The sequence below is a fragment of the Passer montanus genome, unplaced genomic scaffold (genome assembly GCF_014805655.1).
Source record: "Passer montanus isolate IOZ18808 unplaced genomic scaffold, ASM1480565v1 scaffold1, whole genome shotgun sequence".
In the NCBI taxonomy this organism is placed as follows: domain Eukaryota; kingdom Metazoa; phylum Chordata; class Aves; order Passeriformes; family Passeridae; genus Passer; species Passer montanus.
The window spans coordinates 17,800,695-17,827,816 of record NW_024356504.1 but is presented as its reverse complement, the minus strand read 5'-3'; the positions used below and the strand labels follow the sequence as shown (position 1 = coordinate 17,827,816).

The 27,122-nt window shown below is 41.4% G+C and overlaps 1 protein-coding gene across 5 annotated transcripts in view; it reads left to right on the top strand.

Moving 5' to 3' along the window:
• SEMA5B (semaphorin 5B) overlaps positions 1-27,122 on the top strand; it is a 269,780-nt gene that overhangs the window by 154,766 nt on the left and 87,892 nt on the right. For all 5 annotated transcript variants that reach the window (XM_039700342.1, XM_039700334.1, XM_039700351.1 and 2 more), the window contains exon 5: positions 10,090-10,135. In XM_039700342.1, coding sequence (XP_039556276.1) covers positions 10,090-10,135 — 46 coding nt within the window. The remainder of the gene's footprint in view (positions 1-10,089; positions 10,136-27,122) is intronic.

Genomic DNA, 27,122 nt, shown 5'->3' with positions numbered 1-27,122 from the left:
GGAAATTCAGTGGCAGCAGTTGGGTCAAAGCAGTTCTACAGATCCACAGAGTATAAAATCTGTCAGCACTAATAATTTCACACCATAGATGGGAATCCAAAGCCAAGAGGGATTAAGAGCCACCCAGCCCTGTGAAAAGGCTGTGATGTTGTGGCACGTGAATATGTAGCATATCTAAAACGTAGAGCCTAACACAGCTACTCCTGCACTTTCTGAAGATACCAGTCAAGGTCTGCACAACCTCAGTCTGCACTTGACTAATGTGGAGTAATGTTCTCTGGGTTCAGAAAATCCATGGCGGAGGTGTAATTTGGATCCTTTACTCCTGTATATCTACTTGCTATTTTAATCACTTGATCTCAGCCTTGCTTCTCCAAAGAAGATGCAAAATGTTCATGAAAGCCTGTGAGTCCCATGCACTTACACGAGGAAAGTTTGGCTTTGGCATGGCCAGAAAAGTCAAGTCTCATATAGCACAAACTAACATGCAAACAAGTCAGCATTGGGCACAACCACATGGGCATAGCCAATAGGCTATGTAGCCCACAGGCTTGCCCTGAAACAGCCAGGAGTGGTGTGCCATTTGTCCCTGTTAGCATCTGACTACAGGATTTTTCTGAATACATTTCTGAAACAAGTGGACTGAACCATTTTGGTGGCTTTGCGCTATTTTTGCACAGTCTTACGCCAGCTTTACCCCCTGCTAAGTCACATTGGGCTGAGAAATTACCTTGCCAGTAGAGGTATTAATGAGGACATGAGAAAGCAAAGAGCATGATAATGTTTTTGATTATATCCAGATCATAGGTGGGCAGCTGAAACAGAGTGCACAGAAATGGAGAGAAACAAATGCCTTCCTTCTCACTATGATTTTTCCTATCAGACAAAAGAATGCTCTAATTAAAGTTGCATCCTTGTATCATAGACTGGAGAGGGGCAGACAACATGGTGATGTGAGAGAAAAAAAAACCCAAATCAGTCTCTGAAATTAATAGAAACTTTCAAAGGACCACTTTTTTTGAAGACATTGCTTGACCTGTGACGTAAAGAATGTGGTGAAGGTGAGAAAGCTGTGATTAGACACTGCAGCTAGTTAAATCCATAATTGGGGTGCACAGTTTCTTTACAAAGGGAAAAAAAGTGTGATTTAAAGTGCAGGTTTTAACCTCTCTGGTTGAGCCTGAGATAGTTCAAAGGGAGATTTTCCTCTCTGATACTCTGCCAAGTGAGGTCAGCTCAGCCCTTGTATAAAGTGTGGAGGGAGAAGCCTCACTGGGGTGTCTTTTTTTTACCTATTGGGTTTGCTTTCCTCTGCTGGTCTGCAACCAGTGTGAATTTGACATACCCTAAATCTATACTATCCCTGACTTCTACCCCTTGGGGAGGAGGGGAAAAGGTGTGAAAAGGATGAAGGACAGTTTTTGTAATTATGGGATTCTGGGAGGTTTAAAGCCTGGCCCAATTTTTTTGCAAAGTGTTTTTTGTTTTTTCTTAGTTAAAATTTGTGTATTTTTTCAAGCAAAGAACATGAATTTTAGTTAACTCAGAGTAAATAAATTAAATAAAAATGCTATACTGCAACACTGTCAGGCTGTTGGAAGGGATCAATGTGCAGAAGAATCTGGAGCTGTAGGAGGGCAAAGGGGCAGTTTTGCACGTTGATGTTGTACGTGGAGAGGAGGGTGAGGCAGTGGCAGTCTCTGGTCTGTCATCTTTGTCAGCAGGGAAACAGCTGATCCTTCAAATTGCCTGCAAGGCAGCACCACCCACCCCTCTGCAAGTGATCTCAGCACTGCTGTGGGGCTGAGCACTTTCACAGCCAGTGCCTGCACAGCCAGTGCTGTGTGAAAGGCAATCTGCATGCAGCACAGACTGATAGGAAGCATCTTTACACAGCAAATTGCAGGCCACACTAGAAAAATATCTCATATTCCAGATAAAATGAAAATTGGTGATACCCTATCACGAAAGCAGCCACCCGTGAGAGGCTCACTTGCTTTAGTAAAGCACTGAGAATAATTAGGTTTGAAGATAGTATTTCTGAGAGTGGGATGGGTGCAAACACAAGGTCAGGATGCTTTGGCAAAAGCCTTGGAGACTTGGACAGAATGTGTTTTACAGCATCACAGAATGGGGCTGCAGAGCAATTTCCCTCTGCATTGCTAGGAATACTTTCTCTTGTTCTGGTTAAGGTAAAAATATGTCAGTTTTATATGGCATGGCTCACCACAGTGGTTTGCATACCACTTTACATCCAGATGTTTAGGTGCTAAGCCTACTGTTCTGTGCCACTGCAAAGGTATAAAACCCAGCAAAGAGAAGGGATTGTTGGGCAATAACTTAATCTCACCAGCCTAGTCTATCAGTATTTACATACAAGGCATGTTGAATACATCCAGAGAACTGAGGATGTTTATCAGCCTAAATAGCCAGGGGAGATTTGAACAATAATCAGTGCATCAGAAGAAGAGGAATTTTATGTTGTGATTTACTGAAATGATGGGCAAATAGGAGGGCAAAGGTCTCTGTGTGTCTTGGGGCCATATCAAGGTGCTGTAAGTGCTCTCTGACTGCAGCTGGATGAGAGAGGAAGAGAGGAGCTGTCAGCCACATGTCAAAAAAGCCTTGAGGTGGCATATGGGATAATATGTGATGGTCTGAGAGATGGAGTCCTTTTCCAGGAAAATAAGAACAAACCTACACAAGAGCTTTGAAAAATTTTCTCAGTTCTCTGAGGTTTTACAGAAACTCATGTAGTGAAAAAAGGAAAGGAAATATAGCAAAACAAAACAAAAAAAGGAAATTGACCCTCATTTGATAAATATATTCAAACAATATTACACAAAAAAAATTCCCAATCCCCATTCTTTGAAGTGTCTCAGGAGCATAGGAAATACTATAACCCCCAAGGATATGGAATCACTTTGCAGGGGGGCTTTGCCTCTCCTGCCCTGGGGAAAGAGAAGGCTAGAGACATCAGAGCCAAGTTGCTGTTCCCTTTGCAAGCTGATGGAAGAGGGGACAAGGCTGTAAATCCAAAGGCCAGTCCCCTTTCTGCTTCTCCCTTCCCCAGCAGCATCCATCCATTTTGATTTCTGCATATTGGCATAGCCCAAGTGTGCCTCAGCTTTGATGTTGTCCTGCCTGCTCTGCAGCTGTGTCTCTTGACTCTTCCTAGAGTTGGCCCTGAATACACAGCTTCTAGGGGAGCATAGCTGTGCCATGTGCCCTGTGCCATTAAAGCTGATGGTAGCTCTCCACTGAATGCAATATAGAGGGATTTCATCCTTGTTTCCACAGAGAAGTACTAACTGGGCTTCAGTGCAACACAGAAACAGTAGCTGAGACTCTGGCTTGATTTGGAAGCTGTTTAATACAAATGATATGCAGCCTGCATAAGGATCCTCTTCTAAGAGGTTGTTTCTGTAGCTCCAGCTGAATTTATAACCGAGAAAAGTTGCATTGGGAAAAGCAATGTTTCACACAGCAACTGCATCATATTACTCTTTGCCATTTAGTATGGTTCTCTGTTGTACATCTATTGATTTTTGAGGAGGAATGATGTATTAGACAAGTTTTTCTTCAATAGAAACAAAATTACTGGTGAATAAGGATCCAGCTTGAAGGGTAGCTGCTGGTCCTCCACCTTTTCTCCAGCAAGTGTTTGCCAGCAGCTTCAAATGAACCACTGGAGTAACATTTGCAAACAGATTGCCACATCACACTCTGGACCGGGCATGTAATTAACTCCTTCTGAAAGCAGAGGCCAGAATCATCCTTCAGGAGCTGGGTTTCTTGGGATGGTTGGCTAGTTCCAAAATGTGGATAACCATCTGAAAAGTTCAGCCACAGCTGGACCTGCATACAGGCACTGTGCGTTAATCTAGCATGAGATTTGGTAGCCAAGAGCCCTGGGGTCTGCTCTCGGTTCCATCACTGGCTTGCTGTGTGCTTTGGAGAAGGTCATTTAACCTTTCTCTGGCTCATTTTCTCCATTAGTGTAAGGGGGGAATGATACTAACCAGCTCCTTGGGAGTTGTGAAGCATGACTGAGCTGTGTTTGTCATGTAGTGTGGAAGTACAAAGTATATCTAAGGCCTCCAGGAGCAAAGATAGGAAGAGCTGACAGGAGCTGCTGGCTCCTAGCCTGAGGCTCAGCCCCAGCACGTGGCTTCCAGGAGAGCCAGAAGGGAGCATTAGTTGTCATATGCATAATTCTATGTCTTGTTTCATATCACCCAAAGGACCCTGCTCTGTTAATTATTTTTCTTATTATCTACTCCGTGACAGTTGTGAGACCCTCTTGCAGACCTGAATCCTGACTGCAGCACAATCCCACCCTGAGGAGGGGAAGTGAGAGGGAAATGCAGATCTCTTCTTCCTGGCATCCAGTGATAGCATGCACTGGGATGGTTCAAAAGTGTGACAGAGAAGGTTAGAATATTAGGAAGTATTTCTCTACTGAAATAGTCTATTTTATTTTGTTTTATTTTATTTACACAAAGAACCTCTTCACAGAGCACCATGAGCCTATCTGAGGCTCCAGTTCCTTATCCAGGCTGTGTTGCATGACAGGAGCAGAGCAATATTAGGCTGCAAAAGGGACAGTAACTCTTCACTCAGTTCTCTTCAATGCTCTCTGTCCTGGTTTTGGTTGGAATAGAGTTAGTTTTCTTCTTTTTAGCTGGTACAGGGCTGTGGTTTGGATTCTGTATAAGAATAACTTTGGTAAGACAATGATGTTTTAGTTTTTGCTAAGCAGCGCTTATGCTAAGTCAAGGACTTTCCAGTTTCCATGCTCTGCCAGAGAGCAGATGCACAAGAAGCCAGGAGGGTGGCCAGGATAGCTGGCCTGAACTAGCCAGGGATATCCCATACCCTGGAACACCACGCTTGAGTACATTGACTGGGGGCAGCTGGCCAGGAGGGGCCAATTGCTTCTAGGGGATGGGTTGGGTATCAGGCAGGGCAGAGTGAGCAGTTTTATTGTGCAGCACCTGTGTTTCTTGGGCTTTATTGCTCTTTCTCATTATCATTATTGTAACAACAACAATTGACTTTGTTTCAGTTATTAAATAGTTCTTATCTCAGCCTTTTCCCAATTCTCCTCCCAGTCCCACTGAGGAGGGTAGGAGTGAGAGAGTGGTTGCATGGTGCTTAGTTGCTGGCTGGGGTTAAACCACAACATTCTCTCAACATGTATTTTTTATGCCTGATCAAACATTATTAGCAGCTTCTGTTGGCTTTGTTTCTACTTGCAGAGTAATTGCCTAGAAAGAGAGGGAGCTTAAGACAGCCTACCCTGTGAGGAAGAAGGGGGGAACTTCTCACACGTACTATAAGGTGCAGGAAGTAGCAACAAATGAGCTGGTGTAACATGTAGTGATAGAGACCAGCTGAGTTAAGGCAGCATATTGTTGGTTTCTGGGTGCATGTCCAAGTCTTGAGAGGTGGTGGCCAGCATGTGGGCTGCCATGGCTCCAAATTTGATAGCAGAGGTTATTCTGAAATATAGAGAGGTTGTCTTACCTACTTGGTGTGTGAGGAATTAGGAAATGTGAACAAGCCTCACTCATTTAAATAGCAAAAAAATCTGAAGCTATGATAGACTTTTATTTATAAATGATCAGTCCATCAACTGCAGGGATGTTCCTCTTGATCTACCACAGCAGAACTGAAAAACTGCTCTCTTAATTAGGAGGAAGCACCTTTTAATCAGCCAGTACAGTTCTGAGAGATGTGGTGCCTGAAAAGAGGCACTGAGAAGGAGGTCTGAATGAATGATTGAAGCATGCTACAGTGCTGGTGGTTTCACAGCTCCTAAGAGGAAGGGTCTCTGTTATTGTTCAGGCACTCTTATTATGTGGTTTCCCAATAGAAAGGCTTCAATTTGTCTTCTATCTCTGTTGCTCAGTGGCATCATAGCCAAAGTGCTCTGCCTTCAAAGTAAATTGTTTCAAGGCCAGGCAATGTTTGAACAAGTGCATGGGAACCTTGTTACAAAGTTTACCCAAGGTGCTATTGGCTACATGAAATAAATCCTTAATAAGCAGATTTGACTTGGAAATGTCATTGCAAACAAATTTAAGTGGGTATATTCTTCCACACCCTTTCCCGAATCACATCTCAGCTGCTCTCTTGCTGCTCAGTGGTACCAGGCACAGTGAGCACTTAATCATTTTACAAGCAGCCAAATACAAATTACTAAGCCAATTAACAAATACTTTCATTTAAAGGATTTCTGCTGCAGCTTGACTCTGTTCATATGCACACAGGATAGAGTTCCCAGTTAAGAAAGTAATTCAACCTCTACTCATGAGTGCAAATGACACATGCTGTGCCCCAACTTTGGGTGCAAGTTATTCTCATAACTAGGGCATAAACTAATGGTCCAGGAGATCTTCTCCTGGTTTTGCTGCAGATATGTTCTGTGATGTTGGCTAAATTGCTCAATCTGTACTTTGAATTTAAATGAGAGTGATGTATCTTTTCCTCTCTTCTCTATATATCCAGATGGCAAATTCTTTAAGCCTAGGTTTTATAGAGCAGGACAGTCTTTACAGAAGCCGACTTTGTATATCTGAGCTGGGGAATAATAACCCACCGCAATCAGAGATGACAGAGAGGATCTGCCCTCAGGTTGTTTGAACAGGCGTTGGCTGGGAATCAATCTCCAGAGGATCCATCATCAACCCATTCTGTGTCTTAATGCAACAACAACACAGCCTTGCCTGAAACTTCAGGGCATTACTGTTTAACATGGGCATTTTCAGAAAGGCACTGATGTTTATGAAAAATAAGGTTAGTTGTAATAATAATTAGTGGTTTGAGGCATAATGTCATTTGTAGCATAGTACTCAGAGGAGTGCAGTCACTTGCTTTGGAGATGGCTGAAATGCAGCCAAATCTGGAGTAAAACAAAGCTTGGGTTTAATACTTTGAAGTTGTGTGACCTTTTAGGACAGCAATTAAGAAGGTTGTCCTATCCCTCCAAATGTGTGCACCAGCTTTCCATACAGAAGCAGGAGGATATTAGAATATCCTGGCTGCACCAGGCAATTGCTCTTCTGGCCTAGTCCAGTGAGTTTAATTTAGGAGACAAAGGAATTAACTAGCATTCACTTACAAGAGAAGATGGGAGGGGAAAAAAAAGACAGAAGAAAAGATCAAGAAGGTACCTCATACATTCATGTGGAGATCTCAGTGTTCTTATATACTTCTTAATCATACTCCTTCAGCTGCTCTAAATTATAGTTCAGCAAGGTATTAAACAGACATAACTTCAAACACAAGCAGAAAAAAAGGACACAAATGGGGCAATTCTAGCTACACTAAACCATGCCTGTCATTCTTGGACTGAAATTGCAGTTAAAATTCAATTCATAAAAATGGCACTGTCTGATTCAGCAGATGTTTTCCTTTGGCATTTTACTCCTGGTACAGCTTTACAGAGCAAGTATAGTTAAAAGAGCATGTTATTAATTAAGGATTAGTCAGTTTTAGCTGGGCAGGTCAGCTGGAGTCAGGAGGTGTCTGATAGCCTGATTTGCCTACAGATATTTTTATTGCTGCTGGTAAGATGTGAGAAGGATCAAACAAACAAAAAGAAACTGTCAGTGCCTGTACAGACACCAGGTGAGGCAGGCTGATAAAAAACATGGGGAAGCCCTCCTTTCTGTAAGAAAGCCCCAAGGTCAGACTTAGAGAGCTAAGGTTAGTATAAAGCTTTTGGAAGATCATTGTGCTATTCACATTAGCACTGTGTTCTTGCCTGGTTCAGGTCTCAGCAAACTCAGTGGCTTTGTCCAGGTGCTACACAGCAGTCACTGAGAGAACAGACTGGCTTTATTGAAATGGACACTATCCCTCTCTGCATCTGTTTTGGCTGAGTGGAATGAAAATTGTGTCCTTTGGATATGTCTCTTTCATTAAAGATATTTTGGATGAATTTGCTCTGCAGCGCTTTCAGGGAAGAAAAAAAACCCCCTAATATTAAAACTTATTACCTAGTCAAACTGTCCAGCTTTTTGCAAGCCTAGAACAAGGAGCTGAAATCTGCATTATAAGACTTCCAAAATCAATGCATTTAAATAGCATGCTTAACAACAGGAGAGAAACTTCAAGTCCCTAGTTATGAGAACTTTTTTCCTGAGGGTATTGTAAGATTGGAGGCCTTTCCCAGCAGAAGGCTTACTCCATGATGTCTCATGTCCTGGAGTTGCTTTAATATTTTGGTGTGAGTAGGTATGTGGTGTTCCAAGGGAGCGGTCAGGTCTGTCACTGGATGAGAATTTAGCTTCATTTTGAAATTTTAGCTGTGTGTAGCTTAGTCCTCTGGTCTGCTGCATGCACCTTTATCTAAGTCTGATACTGATGCTAAAGAGTTAACGATTTTTTGGGGGGGAAAGTATGCAGCCCTTTGAGACAGAATAGGGTTTCTGACTGTACAAAAGAACTGCTGGATCTTCACTGACAGAAATAGGAGAAAGGATGGAGATTTCCTCTGTGTCTGTGTCTGTATACCTCTCTGTGTACTTACAGGAGGTATGATAATCACTGATACATTTTCTTCAGATATTGCTGTTGGGTCTCATTCTTCTCTGGATAACCAGTCCCAGTACAGAATACAATGGTGCAAGTCAAGAGCAAGTCAGAGCTATATCAGCTGAAGATTTGGTATCAGGAGTTCAACTTCCCAAGTTCCCCATCATCCTTATCCCCATCCTTCTTTATTAACAGTCAGCAGCGTTTGAGAGCTTTTGATTTATTTATAGAACTGGGACAAGTATACAGGCAACTCTGTGCTTATGACTTAGATAGTACACAAGTGATACAAAACAGAAGAAGGAAAAATTGCTCAAGCCTTGTTGCAGTCATTGTGACCCAGTATGAATCTCTCACTATTGAATTAATTTTTTACCCTGGTCAGGGTGTGCTGCTGTACCATAGAAGGCTCTTCAGAAGAGTCCTTAGGACCTTCTTAGGTCCTTGTAGGACTTTTTCATCACTACAGGATCTTTCCTCTGGCGTAACTGTGCTAGGTCTTGCATTTTCACTAGGTGGGGGAATGTCTGTATACTGGCATTTCTAGAGCAGATGAACCCATATCATCAAAGCTGCATTTTCTACCATTTAAACAGAGCCACTTCCAGAATTATGGTTCAATTCACCTTGTATGATATAAATGTGTGTTCTCTGGAAGATTGTGGTGTCAGTGATGTTGGAAAAGGATTACAGCTCTTTAGACCTTGTGACAGATGGTATGCAAAAATATGAAGTTAGATGTGGCCAAAAGCCTCAAGCACACAATCCAGTCCGTATGGCTTAATATGTCAGCTGATTCCTGGTAACTGCATTGTCTTAGCAAGCAAAAATGTGAGATAAACCCTGTTAACTAAACCTTATCTATAGATGTTTATGCAAATACATGTTGCTTCCTATTTGTGATGGGATATGAACAATCAGAAGGGTGACAGGAGCTCAGCTGATATGTGGTATCTCATGCTACAGTGACTTCTGTCAGGAATTCCCTTGCTTTGCCTGTGAAGAGACAATGACAGGAGGATTGGGAATATCTTCAGTCACTGCCTTGATTCCCCTGCTGATTTTCTGTGCAGAGAGATTCCACTGAGAAGTATCTGCTCTCTTCTCTTCCACGAAGTCCTGAATGGGAATTCCCACAAGAACAGGCTTGGTGGGGAGCATAGTAGGAAGTCAGCTCTGCTCCAGCTGGCTTCTGTCCAATCCCAGTTTTCTCAGAATTCAGTGAAAAACATGACTGCAGCCCTCAACTAAACCTGCTGAGAGTTTGCAAATGGCCCTTTGTGGCTGAGATTTCACTGTGGTTCTTCAGTATGGATTCTGGAATATTTAATGCTAGGATCTGCTCAGAACTTTGTTACCAAATTCTCTAAGATACTGATGAACAAGTGAGTGAACAGGCGTATAACTGCTTTTGTATTCTGTGGAGTCCAGGAAAACTTTTTGTTTGTAGACATGAATGACCAAAAACTATTACTTGCTTTAATAACTTTTCCCTTCCTTCCTTGGTAGCCTAATAGTTTGTAATTTTTCTGCTTGTTCATGCAGGAACTACCTCTTCAGACTTAGTCTACACAACGTTTCTCTTATTCAGGTATGTTCACTTTTTACTCTCTTATTTTATTTGACTTGTTAATGAAAGTTCTGTAATATTTGATGTACATTTTCAGAAACCTATATAGTGTAAATTTGCCCGAAGTGGTGGAGCAGGGAGAAGACAGAGTCAGAACCAAATGCTTATTCCCACTCCAGTGATAATGCTGGGGGAAGGGTTCTGCTACACTTGTCCACTTGGATGGTGCTGTTTGGTTTTGATTCTCAAGTATTTGGGTGGTAATGGCATCTGCCAAAAATTTGGCATCTTAAGGAAGAAAGCGTGTAGTGTGACTGATATAGGCTTAAACACAGTAATCAGTAGAAGTCTTTGGCTTTTTTTAGAGATGTCAGCAACATTCTGGAGAAGGTTTTACTATTCTCATCCATCTTCATTTTAGCCCTTGCAGGCCTTTGTGAACATGTATTGTTTTGGAGCTGTGTTTTGCTGAATGCATTACTAAGACCATTATTAGACTTGCAAGCATTCAAGAGGCAAAAGGGGTTGAAAAGTGTGTGTTACCATTGCCTTTACCAAGGTAAAGCAGCTGAAGTTTTAAAGCACATGGAAATATCCAACACTATTAGGACTTTATTCTCACAGCACTGAACCTGGAATTGAAAGATGCAGCTAAAATTGTTAATGAAAACATCAGCTGCTTATCTTTAAATAAATTAATACTTATGCTTTGGGATACTTACCATCTTCTATAGTTGCTGGATCACCAAAAAGCATTCAGTATTTTTTTCAGGCAGGCTGAGAGGCCTTGCTCCTGTACCTGACCACACAAAGAAGCCATTAGGGTAGTATTGCCAACCATTCTGATGTTTTGCTGTTAGTAAGAGTACAAGTATAGCTGGAGAGAAGAAAAGATGTTTAATGGTTGTAAAATGCATTGAATCTTCCTTTAAAAGGAAAACAAAGTCCAGAGTTACCAATGACAACAATAAAGAGTTAGAGAAACTGCTACTCCCATTTGGCAGTGCCTTCCCTTTTGCAGAGCTGTATCAGCATGGCTGGAATGTTTCCAGTGAGCACACAGAAGAGGGAAGTTCGTAGTCATGAGAGGTGTCATACCTTCTGCAACGCCTGTTATCACACTGCCTGACACAGCCTCTGCCACTTGTCAGGGATCCCCTTCCACAAAACCCAATTGTGAATCTCCCTCACACGCTTCTGAAGCCAGGCTTGGCCCTCTTCAGCGCAGTGAGTTTCCTTTTCTACACTGCAGAACATGGGAAGTCTCCTTCTATGGCACTGGAGGCTGCTGTGGGATCTCCGGTTAACATAATGAGCTTAGTTCGCTCCTGCTTTCTGGGTGTATCCGGTTACTTTGCCAAGACTTTTTGCATGACAAAGAGAGCATGGAATTATGTTGACACACGTGTTGGGAATGATGGAAGTGATTGTTTCCCAACCTAATGGTTGCCTAAGTAGCTGCTTGGCTTGACTCCATAAAGCTCATGATGCTTTTTAAAGGCACCACCTTCCCTTCACCATGCATCATTTTAAAGGTCAGATCTGAAAGTGAGACAAGAAATGCAAGGAACTTACATTTAGTTCTATAGGGGTAAGAGTGCACTTCAAGAAATAATCATAATGTCAATTTGCATTTTGTATCTCCTCTTTGCTTGTAAATAAAATACAGTGTGGATCTTTCCAGGCCTGAATTGGGATAATTTTTCATCTCGAGATTGTATTCTGATTTATTTCTGCTCATGAAACCTCATTGTCATCCTGCCAGTGGTGTTAAATCTGCTTCACGGTGCAGGTTTGTGATGACAGATATCTGCTCCCTTGCATTTGTACTTCCACAAAGTGAGGGCAGAAACATGAGGAGCACAGTCTAGGGAGAGAGACATCAGGATGTGTTGGCTGTGGGACAAAGCCTGGCAGGGAGAGGAATGTACCCCTCTAAGCATGGTTCGATGAAGTATAAAGCTGTTTTTTCCTAAGTGTTCTTGTGCTGTATCCTGAGGCTGCACAGTTCCTGTGGGAAAGAGGCATGCCACGTGGTTTAGATAGGAAGTTACTGTCTTAGAATTGCAGTAAATTAAAAGACAAAATTTAGTATTAAGTGGGAAGTTGTTGATTAAGAATTGTGTAAGAAAGACAGCATTTCCCTATAGAAGGATTTTGATTTCAGGGGAGTGAAGGAAGAGAGGTTGATTTTGGGATGTGTCAACTCTTGGGCCCCTTTATAGTAAGGGGTCAATTCTTTTTCTTTCTTATCTCTCATCTGCTCTATCATATGTTGATGTTTCCTCCTCACTTAGAATTTTCTTTTGGTTCTGCTGAGATTGTTTCTCCAAGGCACTAATCTTTTACATGAGAATTAGTAGGTGGAATGGAGGAAAAAACTGAAACAGAACAAGTTCATTTCCTGCTCCACAGAACCAAATGTCACAACTTTTCAGAAGTTTTTCCTCCTCCTCTCTTTGTTTCTGACATGTGTTCCAGAAATTTCATTTGGAACCTGTGAAGCTTTTCATCAAATGCGTTTTAGTTGCACGAGAATTTTGTGGTGGTTAATACTTTAGTGAAAAACATTTTTGTCTGATCTCCAATATCCGTAAGGAAGTTATGGCTCAGGTATTTTGGGGATCATTTGTGATTTTGTCTACCTCTTTCACTTGCCAAAACTGAAGAACCTTGTTAAAGAATGACTGAAAATCAGCATCTTGAGGTGGGGTGTCCAAAAGCACCTGTTAATATTGGAAACTTTGGCATGTAGCGTTCAAATTCTTGCAGCAGTCAAAAAGCACAGTTTTAAAATGGATACTCTTCCCTAAATCTTCAGCATCTCTTTTAAACAAAATCTCTGTTTCATATCTGTCTTTAAATGATTGTCTTATATGTATTGTAACCTCTTGTTGCTAGACATTTTATAGAAGACTTCTTTTAAATCATGTGCACTTGGACAGCATGCTGGTTAATTTATGCATGGATCTGAATCAAGGCTAGCTCCTAATCTGCAGCTTTCATGGTGAGGCCATAGAGAAGTCAGTTTTATACTGGAGTTGATAATTAATAGAGTAGGTGGAAGGGTCATTTTAAAAACATAAGCCTTTAAGCAAAATTTTTAAAATTCGCAGTACTGATTGGGATTTCTTAGCAAGGAATGCTATTCTGGGGTGTGTGTTAAAAGCAGGCTATTTGGCTGGCATTTCATAAATCACAGTACAGTACCTACCCCCTGCTCACTGTGATTTTACCTGGATTCTTAGTTCTCAATTAAACTGAGTAGGAAATTATTTTTTCAACCTTTTTGAGATACAAAGACTTCCAATCTTTTTGCACTTGGATGAAAACAAGCCTCTGACATTTTTTCTAAAATCTGAAGGAGAATGAGATAGACATGTGGTTAATTGGCATGCAAATACTCTGGGTCAAGTTATTTTCTGAAGCATCAAAAGAGAACATTTACATGGGCATTTCTTTCATCTCAAACAATTGTCCTTGTTTGTTTGGGGCAGCCTTTTTCCTCTTCCCCTTTCCCTTCCTCTTCCTCTTTCCCTTTCCTTTTCTGTTTCATTTTCCTTTCCTCTTTCTTATTTTCCTTTCCTTTCCCCTTCTCTGTGGATCTAAGGTGTCCTTCTGGACTCTCATCTAGTAAGGGTAATAGAAAATGCTAGAATTTCATAAAATATTTTGGTTTCAATTGTTTCTTTTAATGGAATATCTCTTATTAAAAAGTTTTTAAGCAGTGCTATGAAGTTTGTGTGCTGGTATGTCAGGCTAGTAGTGTTTCAAGTATTTAAAGTACTTCAAGAGTTTGTACTGTATTTTAACAGACTGTGAAAGAATAAATTTTCTATTCTATTGCAAAACTATTTGGAAGACATAAGTTATTTCACCTGAGAAAAACAAAAAGATTGAGATCAAAATATGCTTTAGTTGACAATTTAATATTTTTTTCCTAAGGACAAAAATGGAAGTGTGGATTAAGTGAAGAGAGAGAGTGTGTGAGTTCCCCAGTAGTCATAAACCTGAATTAGGAAGGATTGCCTGTGGAGTTCCACACTGTCCAGTACCACCTAGGTCTACAATTACAGCTCCACTGGTACCCCACTGCAAAACACAAAAATGCTACAGAACACACAACTTCATTTATTTCTGAAATTTGGCTTCATATTTCTAAATAAGATCCCCCATATTCATGGGGGCATAGTTTGGATAGTGCTGCCCAGTCACTAGGGCAAAACTTGATGTACTTTCTCAGTCCCACTGAGGCATAAGACTTAAAACCAAGCTTAAAGTAATTTATCAATATACTGAGGCAGTATCAGCTCTTAAATCATGACCTGAACCTTACTGAAATAAATTTCTTTCTGCTGATATTGTTGGGGTTTTGGAATAAGCATTTTTTCAAACCTGCAATAGAGACAAAACATTTCCATGTCCTGTGGCAGATAAACTGCAGCCACCTACCCAGTGCATTTCTGATAAGGATGGTTTTACTCCAGTTTTTCTTCCCTTGGTCTAAGAAGCAGCAACATCCCTGCTACAGAGATGAAGCTCCTAAACTGCACAGCTGCTCCTGAAGACACACTTCCCTCCCTGCTACTCCCTGAAGGGATCTTTAACTCTGTGGCATAATCACTGGTAAATCAACAGCATATATCAACAAACTGTAGTTAATAATAATAAAACTTGCCTGTTAGTCCTCAATATGTCACATAGCAACAAATGGAACAGGTTTTGTCTTTTGGACTTTGAATCAAACCAAGCATTAAATGCATTATTTTCTACTTATTTAGGGCTCAGTAGTGCCACACTTATATCTGCTGATGAGAAACATGCTCTGTAAGTGTATAGAAGTGTGAGGAGAGGTGGCAGAGTTTAGCTTGGTTTTTCTCTGTATAGTTGAATAAAATATGATAAACAAAATCAACAGGGAACAGTGAGTAATATAGTTTACAGCACAAATTGTCACTCAAGTAATCTTTCCTGATGAAAATACTTCTCTGAGAAATATTAAGGATCCACAATATGTTCATAAAGGCCTGGCAATTATCAGAAAACTTGCAAATGTTAGAAAAATCTTCTATCCACAAGAGTTGCTGGATAGGCACCAGATTGGGCTTGGAGGAGCAAATTCTTGCTGCTAGCTCTGCCCATGGATGCCTGAGGTAAAGTTAATCTGCCCAGTTTGTCTGCCTGGTGTTTAATGTGAAATAGGGATGCAGCACTCCTCTATAAAGTGCTCTGTCAAGTGGGGTTTGCCAGTAGAAGGGAGGTAAAAGTACTGCATTTCAGACTGCCTTGCAGAAACATCCTTGAGCCAGAGCTGTTCCTATTTTTCAAAATATCCTTTCAAAGATCATGAGAAAATTAGACATTGATAACACAGCACAAGCCCAGGGCTGGGCTGGCCCAGCTTTGCTGAAGGTATTTATTTCTCCAATCTAGTTGGAATGTGAAGATTATCATCCAATTTAAAATTCAGCTTTGGAAGTAATTTTGGGAAAGAGTAAGAATACTTTGCCTATCTTTATGTACCATTGAGTTGCCTGACAGGAACTCTATTTTGAAATGTTCAGGAATAAGCTTCACTTTCCAGAAGCAGTTTATTATTTGTTTCTTGCAGAATCCCAGATGCGTGTTTGAATTATGCGGCACATATTTCTAGATACAACATTTATTTCTTTATTTTCAGGCCAGTGCAGTTCCCTCATTTAAAAACATAATCAAAAGACCTCTACTAGAGCAGATGCAGCCTTTAATATGTGGCTCATAGCTGAGTCCTGGTTGTCACATATTTTATCACTATGAAACATTTTTTATTAACAGATTAACATATAAATCTATTCATAAATCACCTTCCAAAGCTGCACCTAAACTCTCTCACTCTCAGCCTAGAGGTTTAAAGCTATTCTATAATAAAGCTTATATTGCCTGGAAAAACTTTCTGGTAAATTCAGCTATTTATTCTTATGGTTTAGGGTCCCCAAATAAAATCTACTCCCTGAATATTCCTTTTCTTAAAATGACTGGTCAGGAGCTAGATTGCAGCTTTCAGGTGCAAGTCATCCTTCCCAAGATTTATGTAAGAGAGAAGTTTCTATGTGGAATGAGAGATGAAAATAATGCATGCCAGGCTGGAGGTGACAATGTCTGAAGGTCACACCTCATTCTTCAAGGACACACTTCTCCAGCTCCTCACTGCAGGGAACTGTACTCGGTGATGGGCTCCAGCATCTGCTCTTGGGAACCAAAGTTCTGCTGATGTTACTCATCAGCTGAAATTCAGAGAGCAGAGAAAGCAAATCTCTTCTCACAGTCCATAGTGTTGAGTGATTTCTGAACACAACATCCCCTCTGTCTGAGAGAACCCAGCTCATGAGTCCATTTATAACCAGAAAAGCTTTTAAGCCCAGGTTTAGCTTTAAATAAATACCAGTTTTCTTTTGAGAATTCTCTGAGTTAAGAACATACTGCATGCTCTAGTGAGTAAAAAATGTTTCAATATGCACATTCATAGGTCTGCTAAACTGGCTCAGAGTCTCCTGTCTAGTCATGATCAACGTAATTGCTCTCTAAAGTGAGTATTTAGGCATAGTATAGGAAGTTCTTATACATATATATATATATATATTTTTATATATCTCTTTTATATCTGTACCCATAGAGAGGAGGGTCATATACATAGGGTATAGCATCCCTGCAGAGGAGGTCCAGGAGCTGCATCTATTTGGATTTGTACTTTAAGCAGGGCAGCCCTCCTGGAGTCAGTGAAGGCCACGGAGCTGATTTGCATCCAGAGGGGAGCTACCCTGTTCTGCTCGCACAGTAAAGTGAGGTTTACATGATGGATGTCAGCTGTGGATTGCCAGCCTGCTTCCCTGAGTAATTTGTTAGTTGGCATTCTCTCCTTCCCAGCCTCACCTCACCTAGAAGCCAAAATTACTACAGGGGTTTTGGTCTTTGTCAGCAGACATTATGAGCAGGATTTAGAAACTGAGAATTTAATTAGCTGCTGAAGTCACTTACTGATAACAGCAGCATATTGGACTCCTTATTTGATAAAACCCTGTCAGGCATTTCATGTGTAGGGAATGAAGACTAATGCTCTTATTCCTTGCAACTTACAGTCAGGACCATTAGACATACTTTAAAAAGGGAAGAAAAAAAAAAGAAAATCAAAAGAAAAATAAATTCCTGGGACTTCTCATTTCCTGACACCAATGTTGCTTCTTTATGATTGCAAAATATATTTTGGTTTGCATGTTTAGCCCTTGTTCTCTGTGGGCTGCTTCCCACTCCAGCAGCTCCAGGAGGCTTTGGGAGATCTCAATGTGCTTATGGCTGTCCCCTGCTTGACAAACTCACTCATCTGTGGCTGCTGTCAGCAAACCCTGCAGACGTTCTGAGAGGCAAATCAGTGTACCTGAGCCAACAACACCTTACCTGCGCCAAGATTTATACAAAATGAGATTTATACAAAAATGTGCTTTCTAAATTCTTATTACTTTAGGTATGTGGGATATTTTTTAGGCACGGGAGTGGTTTATTCGCTGGCTGTACAGGCAAAAGCACAGAAGGCGTTTCCGAGACGCTCGTGCCCCAGTTAAGGCTGCGGGACACGATCGCTGGGGTTAGGGTTTAATGCTCACCTCGGCTGGGAGCGGCCGAGGCGGGAGCAGTGACCGAGTTCCGCATGCCAGCGCAGCCAGCTCCTGCTGCACCCTGTCCTGAGGACGAGGGGATGCCTCCCGCGGTGTCCCCGCTCCGCAGGCCCGGGGTTGTGGCGGGAGCTGCCCGCGGATCCCGCAGAGGCCGCAGGCTGCGGGGCCGGCCGAGGGCAGCCCTGCCCGGCCAAGGGACCCGTCCCTGGCGCGGGAGCTGAGCCGCAAGTGCTGCGCAGCCAGGAGCGAGAGGAGTCCTTGAAAACACAAAGGAGCACATTGGGCATATTACAAGATGGTTGTGGCGGGAGCTGCCCGCGGATCCCGGCAGAGGAGCACATTGGGCATATTACAAGATGAACAATGGAGTACGTGGGCCAATTACTGAAAAAAAAAAAAAAAAAAGCAGCAGGTTGGCGCTTTTTAAAGACTGAGACTACAGAGGAGTATCTACATTTTGTTCTCAAAGCAGAGCTTAAGCGAGATCTAAATGATTCATGTCCCTTGCACTGGCTCTGTGCACAGGATTCAGTTTGACCCTGTTAGCATCCAGTCATTTATAATGAGAGCATTAAAAAAAAATCACCATTTATTGATTTGCATCTCTCAAGGGCCTACAAATGACCTCACGTTTCCTCTAAAACCAACTATTGAGCTCTTTGCAAAAAAAGAAAAAAATATTTTTATAGTAAACACATTTCATATTACTGTGTGTATTTTTTCCCAGGTAAATAATCCTGCTTTTCTCTGTTAGTAACAGTTTAGCTGATGTGTGTTTTACAGCTTCTTTTAAGCGCAGCAGTTCTGAATGACTAATAGGAGGGGATTATTGGAGCTATGGAGCAGTCACAGACGTGGCCTGCACAGCTGTTACCAGACACCCAGAGCTGGGGAGCTGGGATGGGAACAGTTTGCTCGTCACTCCCACAGGATATTGATTCTGTCTCAGCATGGCAGGTGCAGCTGAATCCCTGAATCCTTTGAAAACCTCAAAGAGCTTTGGCCTCCAAGGTTTCACCTGCTTTCCCCAGGCTGAGCTCAAGGAGAGCCCACCCCACACTCTAAGAGAGCAGATGGGTTAACAGGCACAACCTTGACTATGCCTCTGGCATCTCCAGCCACCGACTGGAGAAGGATGGGAAGTTTGCATCCTCAGAAACTTTTCTTCAGGGCTGGAGGAGGATCAGCAGCAAACCTTCAGCTGAAGGAGATCAAGCAATAGCTGCTGTGGGTTGCCTGCTACTGGGTGAGCCATGGGATAGGAAAGGTGGGTAATGTTGCTGGAGGAGGGTGAGGGAATGTGGCATAAATGAGTTGCTGGGTGACATTGCAGCTTGAGCAGTTAATGGGAACAATTTTCTTAAATTATTCTACTGTCACTGAAATGCTTCTTTCATCTAGAAGATACCACACCATGGTTATAGCTACCTATTACATTTTTATCACTAACATGACCAAGTAAGAGACTATTCTGAGACTGCAGAGACCAAGAATGGTGAGCTGGGGGAAGGGCACATGCAGAAAAATGAATATTCTTTCTCAATTCTCTGTAAGGAGAGTTTGGATAGCATGGGCTGGCTGCTTCATTGCAGACAGCTGTGAAGAGGTAAGGTGGTTTCTAGCTATCCCCAGTCTGAGCTTTCCTTTCTCTAGATGTGAAGCTGAGAAAATGACACTTTGTCCTTTTGAAGTGCTCTGAAATATGTGGCATTTTGTTTTAGATCTAAATGTTATATGTGATTACATGCACTTGTAAATATAGGAAATTTGCCATAACTGTGATGCCTACAAAATTGTCATGCCGTGATTCATAGTAAATGTAGTATTAAGCAGTTGTTATCTTCACTTCTTTTTAGGTAAGCGATTAGGCAATTCCAGCATGTCCATGTGTTTAAAATGGACCCCTTTTTCACTACTTGTTTTCTAAACATTTTGAATTAAAACCTTTGAATGTAAAAATAGAATAGTTGGGGTCTGCTAGGGGAAGAATGCTATACAAATGTATCCCTTCAGATAAAAATACTTAGAATATGAATAAACCTGCAAATTTATGTGAAAAAGAAACAGCTTGGAAGGAATGTGGGGGAGGGTTAATAAAAATATGTTTTCATCAGAAACACTTTTCTGTCAAGAATTCTATACACTAATTATTGACTATTTACTTCAGACAGGAGACAAAGCAAGGTTTTGAGGTTTTAGAAAAAAAGTATTTTACTTCCTTATAAGTAAGGAAAAAGAGCTAACAGGACTGTGAGGTCGCCCAGAGAGAAGTGATTTAAGCTTTATTAAGAATGTGGGGAAAAAAAATTCCTAACTTAGCCTGGGAATATTAAGAGACAAACTGCAATTGCCTAAGAGGATAGAATTTTGATGCATGGGGCAGAAAGGAATGATCAATGGTTCATAAATATAATAGTGGTAAACACAGTGACAGGAGAAAAAATGTATGTGGCTAATATAATTGTTACAAATTTAGTAGCTTTTGCTGTGAGATCAGTTATTGAGGGTTTAATAACAAGGCAAAAAAAGGAAAATAATTTTTTTTTCAATAGAAGATAAATGTGAAAGCTTTGAAAACTGCCAGAAATGAGTTAGGAAGAAACACAAAGAAGTACGCTGCATTAATCCTGTTGTAGAATCATTTTGTGTTCCCTCATCTTAATTATAAGGCATATTCTCAAAACTCATTTATGGAATCTTTGACTTTGATAGAGGTCAAATGCAAATGTGCCAGAGGGGAGGTGAGGGAAGAGCCAGGTGGAAGTGGGAATGTAAGGGCAGGACTCAAACTGAAGGAAATTGAAAAATAAATCCTGGGTTGGCAGGAGAGTGCAGAGTGGAGAACAGAATGGAGGATTTGGGAGGAAGGAGTAAAAGACACTGCACCAGAGCCATCTTTGCAGGAGAAGGAGCAAATACATTCCTTGTTGAGATGAAGCTTGGCAGAGCTTACTACAGCATCAGGTGCTGACGTCTGGTGTTGGAAAAGAGGAGGCAGAAGCAAGGCAAACTGTGACAGACCAAGCAGGGAGTCTGAAGGCATCTGTTTCCCAGCCTTGGGAGGAAGAGGGGTGGATCAATGCCGTGCACAGTGGTCAGGTTCTGGCAGTGGCAGCAGGCGGGGGCTGTGTCCAGCTGGGCTGGGCAGCGAGGGGACAGTAGGGCTTAGAAACACTTGAAATTTTGGTGGTGGGACAGGAGTGGCAGAGAGCCAGTGTCCCTAACACTGCAGTTCAGTTTTGATTTAAATTGTAGTGCACTTCCAATAAAAAATAGACTTGAGAACTACCAGTTGGATTCTTGATAAATCAACCCCATTGCTTTTTTCCCCCAAACCAACTCCTTGTTCTTCTCAAGACAAGTATCTGATTTACACTGAGTGCTGGACTCAACCACTGCTTATGTTGCTGGGGATGTGGTGGTATTTGAATTATTAAGCTCTTGATATGAAGAAATTGAGAGATTCAGGTCCTTTTTGGCTTGCATTTCCCCACTGACCACAGAAAAGTATTGCTGCATCAGAGCCTTCCAGAGTATTTAGGACTGGATGGATGTTTGCTTCACACTTCATTGAAAATGCTGGGGAGAGGAGGTGGAGGCAGGATACAGGGAATTCTGCACTTTTGGTTCTTCACTTTCTCTGTATTTAAGTGTTCCTTTCTGATGGAGCACAGATGGTCTTAGATTAAGGAAAATACATGCCAGAACTGCAGGCTAGGCTCAGACTGGGAGTTAAGCTTGACATGAAATAAGCAGAAGGCTGTAATTAGCTTATCAAGAGCATTAGGCGCCTGGTGGAGGAAAGCAGAGATGTAATGCACAATGTAGCTATAGAACAATAAAAAATACTGAAATCTCTTTTATGAAACATTGAGGACTTTTCATTGCTGACTTTCTCTTCCAGCCCTGCCTGGTAATTTCTGGAAGGTCCTACTTATTCTTGGTTGTTAGTGATTTATCAAAAATTGCCTTTTCCTGACAGTTTATGATGCCGAGCACCAAACCCCATAAAAATCAAAGAGTCTAAAGGTTAAAAATCTATGTGTATTGTCAACAAACCATCCTGGGAAGCTTACACCACACTTGTCTGTGCACCATGTGAACTCCCTGATGGTGAATATCTGTTGTCTCACTGGTCCTTCTCCTTCTTTCTGCCTGCTTTTCCAGCCATATGTTGGGTTTCACCTCTACCTCTGATTTAGGCCCACTGGGGCAGAATTGCCTTTTAATTTCCAACAGAAATGCTGAGAAGTATGCAGTTGAGTAGTCCATGTGCTTCTGCAGTTCATGTCAAAATCATAGTAGGAAAAGGGTCTGGATCTTTTTCCTAGGTGTGCTAGAAAACAAATGGAAATTCTCACGTACATCTGCTGAACTGAGTAGGGAAAGTACAAACACTCCTTTTTAGTTTAGGGTTTAGAATTTTTTACCCATATTATTGGAGCTCAAAAACAATTACTTTAAATTGGGGAAGAGCAAGTGGGAGAGTCTGGTTTCACTTAAGTTCCTGTGGTTCAGGAAGGATCTCTGTTTTCAGCCTGCCTTGCAAAACTTTCTCAATCTCTCTGGCTTGCACAAGACTGGCCTTGGCTCATTAAAGGAGTCTCAGAGCTTTCGTTTGGTCTCAATAATGCAGCTTTCACTTAATTAAAGATTTCCAGTGCCCTTTTTTTTCCCTTTTGATTGTACTACACCAAGCATAAGTGCACAACCAGAAAAGAATTTTGATAGGATAAAATAAATCACATGCACATTTATTTATTTAATTGTGCGCTGCCCTCTTTTTTTTTTCCAAGCCAAGACAACACTCAAACCATGTTCAACCTCTTACACAATTTTAATGAGAATATATTGCAGTGTTTGTCATCTGAAAGAGTATTAGCATCCCCCCAATGCAATAGATGTGATTTCCCTAAAGAAAAACAGGAGGCACAGAACAGTGAAAATGTCATCTTACTTCTACATTAGTCTCTTTAATACTGCAGGAAGTGCTGATTTTGATTCCTGAATCTTAGCCTAATTGTTGTAAGAATCAAATCCAAATTGGACAGTTCCTCAAACTTATTTTAGCTTCTTCTCAAAACAAACAAATAAATGCTGAACAAGTATATTCAGTGATGCAACCTGGAGAGGAATAAAGAATGCAAGACTTCCCCACTTCAGAAAGCTGGCATTTCACATGTGCTTCAGTGATTACATTTTTGGTTTCAAGCTTATGTGGAAAGATTGCGTTTTATAGCTGAACCTTTAATGCAGGTGCACAAAATTGCACTCAGTTGACTGTGTAGGATTTGTCCATAAGCAGAGGGGGAGGGAATGCAAAAAATGTATAGTGGAGAACCCTTAACATGTCTCCATAAGCAGTGAGCTTCAAAGAGTTACAATGGCAAGGAAACCCAGAGCAGAAAAGTGAAGGAGAACAAAATCGCTTTGCTTGATGCAGAAATACAAAGGAGACTATAGCCATGGTAAATTGATTTTGTACTGAATATGGGCTGGTCCATTGGAGGGGGTTTTGAACCTCCTACTCCAGAAATCATTGTGCAAAACAGTAAGAGGAGGCTGCTTAGAAGTCTTGTCACATCTATCAGCAGAGGCCACAAAGAAGAAGGAGGGATTTGGTTCTGAATGGCCACTCTGCCAAAGAACATAAAGGGGTGGAGATGGACATCTTTTGGCGGTAGAGGGGCCTTGAAAGAAGAATTGCCTCCACTATATCAAGGGAAACCATTGCTGTGACTACATTTGTTGGCTCTCTTCTTAGAAATAGCTTGTTGTACCTTGTTTGTATCAACTGAAGAAAAGAAACCCCAAAACAAAGCCTGCTCTTTACAGAATAAACAGTGCTGGTGCTATGAGAAATAGTTCTATGTGATACCCACCTGGCCAGTGACAACTGCACCTGCCTGTGCATCAGCTGTACTTATATTTCTGACCTGTGCTTGACTGCAATGAATTTTTTCTTTAATTATTTTCCCCTCAGTATATTTTAACCTCTTTATTTAGTGATTTTATTGATTTAACATATAATCTTATGTCTCTGTAATCTCCAGTACATTTTGTAAATGTTTGTTATCCTAAGCTGTAAACTGAATGTGACATGGCAAGAAACCAAATTCTACTGTGGCAGTTAATTACCCAGCGTGCTGAAAGTCTCATCTCAGTTTCTGTATGCTTTCAATCTTCACTAATGGGAAAAACATTGTCATCTTTCCCCAACATCCTCTCTGCTATTCTCCAGATGTTGTCATTCACTCTGAACTGGCTATAGGTGAGACCTTTAAGGTCTTTTTTCATTATCATCCCAGTTTACTGAGTCTGTCAATTTATATTTGGCCCCATCCATGCTTTTTCATGCTTAAAAGCAATAGCTTTCAAAAAAAGATAAACATTCCCATATAGAACTTGCAACTAAATCATTGCACTGTTAAGCACTTTCAAGCAAAAGGAAGTAGATCACCAGCTAAATGAAATCATTGGCACAGACTGACATTTTTCTTTACATAGAATGATAAAAATACAAACACTAGATAGTGGAAACAGAAATGCAGTGCCATCTTTATCTCTCTTCTTCAGAACTGTATCTTCCTTCCAAAGCTTCATGTTGGTGTGTTCATCTAACATTGCTGTGTAAATATGCAGCTGTCAAAGCTCAGCAGACAGGCAGAGCAGAGTGTGCCCTCCCTTCTTTATCATTATGGACAACTCTGCATCCCAGCATTTTTGTACCCCTACACTGATTCCCCTCTCTTTGGACCTATCCTTGTGGCATTGTGTTAGTGCTTGCGTTAACTGTAAAAGTCTTCCACAAACCTTCTTATCAGCGTCAGTGAGAGGTTTAACCCACTCTGAATCAGCCCATTAATCCAGCACCTCTCTTGCCTTTAGTTAATGTGCATTCTCCTCTTGCTTTTTTCCATGTGTTCCCTTTGGGTCTCAGAAGAATCCCATCCCTGATATAATAACGCACTTCTGGTTACGAAAACCTCACAATGAGTTATGTGGCTGGTGAGCTGTGACCTTTCCCTTTGATGTGGTTGTGCTCTGTTGTCTCTCAGTTCTCTGCCGTGCACTGCTACCTGATGTCCCATTTATTACTGCACTTTACTTATAATGCATTTTGACAAGGCTGTACCTACACAGGCTTGCACTGGGAGTCCTGCCTGCAGTGGAGGCTCACAGGTCCTTTGAAAGCTGCAAATTGGGATGACAAAGTTCCATTATGTTAAAAAGCTCAAATTCTCCTCTGTATGGGATTCAGCATCAAGTTACAAATGCTTTACAGAAGAGTTACTGAAAATACATTTAAAGCAGTGGCAAGACAATCTGCTTGCTTCAGATATGAATTTTAATTTGACAGCACCTAAGACTGAGCCAGCTGCTTCATTGTAACATGTTCTTTGTACACTAAAATTCCTGAAGAGGTGAAAAAAGCTATAACCTGTACATGACTGTTGTTTATCTTAGAAAATACCATTTTTGTTCTAGTATTTAGTATCAGATATTCTTTACTAAATCTTTAGACAACCGTCTTTAATAATAAGACCATGGATTTGTACAGTACTTCCATTTGGGTACACTGTAGAAACCGTGATCTGTTAAACCTCACACAATGCTCCTTTCAGATAAGGGAATGCATAGTCTGGAGTTGTAAATTCCTACCTGACACTGCAGAGAGGGGGGAGTATCAGATTTACAGACCTTATGTTGTTTAATGGAATCTCCTGCAGGACAAATAGAAGTTGAAGGCACAAAACCTCAAATTTCTTTTTGTAGATGAGACTGTGGCCAAGCCCCAAGATGTCAGAAAGAGGAGGACAGGATGCATGGAGTCTTGCCCATTGCTCTAATCTCTAACCCCACTCCCTCACACACCACTGGTTCAGTGGATGTATTTTGTGACACTAGCAAAAAAAAAAAAAAGGCTGTCTTAGAACTCATTTGTGCTAGACAGGAAAGTTTTTAGTCCACAAGAGAGCAAAGGTCAGTGCTCATCTCTGCCTCTGACATGCTCGGTGGCTTTTCCTAGTCAGTTGACCTCTCTATGCATCTGGTTTTCCCTTCCTCCAGTGTGCCTGTGTTTTCTGTTTAGATTGTAAGTGCTCTCAGGCAGAAATTCTCTCCCACAGCATGTTTGTATATTGCCTAGAAATATGGGGTCACAATCTCAGTTCACTCCTCTACGTGCTTCTATAATATAAGTAAATAACAAGGGATTTTGAAGCTGTGAAAGAGAGAAAATCAGTAGCATTGACCACCAAAGAAGAATTCACAGCAGCTAAGAACTTTCTCTGAAAGAATAACATTTGCAGTTGAGAGCAGGTTGTGCCTTTAGGCACAGACGCCAACTGTGGTACAGGAGCTTACCCACTTGCTGCAGCGCTGTGCACAGGAGGAAAACTGTGAAGCATTTTACCTTGCATCTGAGGTACAGGAGGACCATGAACAGGGTGAGTGACCATGGCTCAGCTGAGGTACAGGACCTCATTTGGGCTGAGATAACTTGATCCAAAAAGCAAGAGCTCCCTTATCTGGAGTCTGGGGCCCTGTTCTGCCAGGTGTTAGAGAGGTGCTCTGTCCACTTGTGCCTGGAAACATAAAGTGAGGGGACAGACTACTCTAAATCAAAAAGGCTTAAGAATTAAACCAAAGAAAACAAAGTCAGTCTTCTGAAAATGCTCCTCCCTGTTTACTGGTCAAATGCTGATTTGCGCAATAGGTGAACCAGGGCAGAGGAATGCACCTCAGAATGTTGCATTTCCCTTTGCAAGGATGTGATAACGGTCCATGAGAATCCTGAATATCCAAAGATGGTATTACTCAGAACTGAGTGAAATATTCATTCTTAAAATGAGCATGTCCTTCTTTTGATGGATTATTCCATCCTTACTATGCCAGTATGAAGCATCCACTTCTCTGGCATGAACAGAGTGAGCCATTGTGTTTAGCAGCCAATAAATGCCAGGCCAAAAGCGGTCCCTGTAAGTGAGATGCTGACATATGTTTGTAGAAAGATGGTCTGATTCAGAGATTAAGGTTACAGGAGCTGAAACTCAGTGATGCATTTTTTCACTTGTTTGTTTGTGAACCTCCATCATCTAAGTGTTATAATTGAGTTACTGTCCAGCCAATCTAGAAGAGCTGTGTCTGGGCACTATGGGTTTAAATGGAGCAAACAGCTTGAATGTACGTCTTGAAGGATCTGAGATCACTTAAGGGAAATCAATTAATAATTTGATAACACACAATGCAGTTCCCTTCATCCAAACCCCCTTTTCTCCCTGCAATCAATTGACTGAATTTCATGATCATTCCTCATACCTGTCACTGCATGCAGCAGTGATCTGCAATTCGTATAC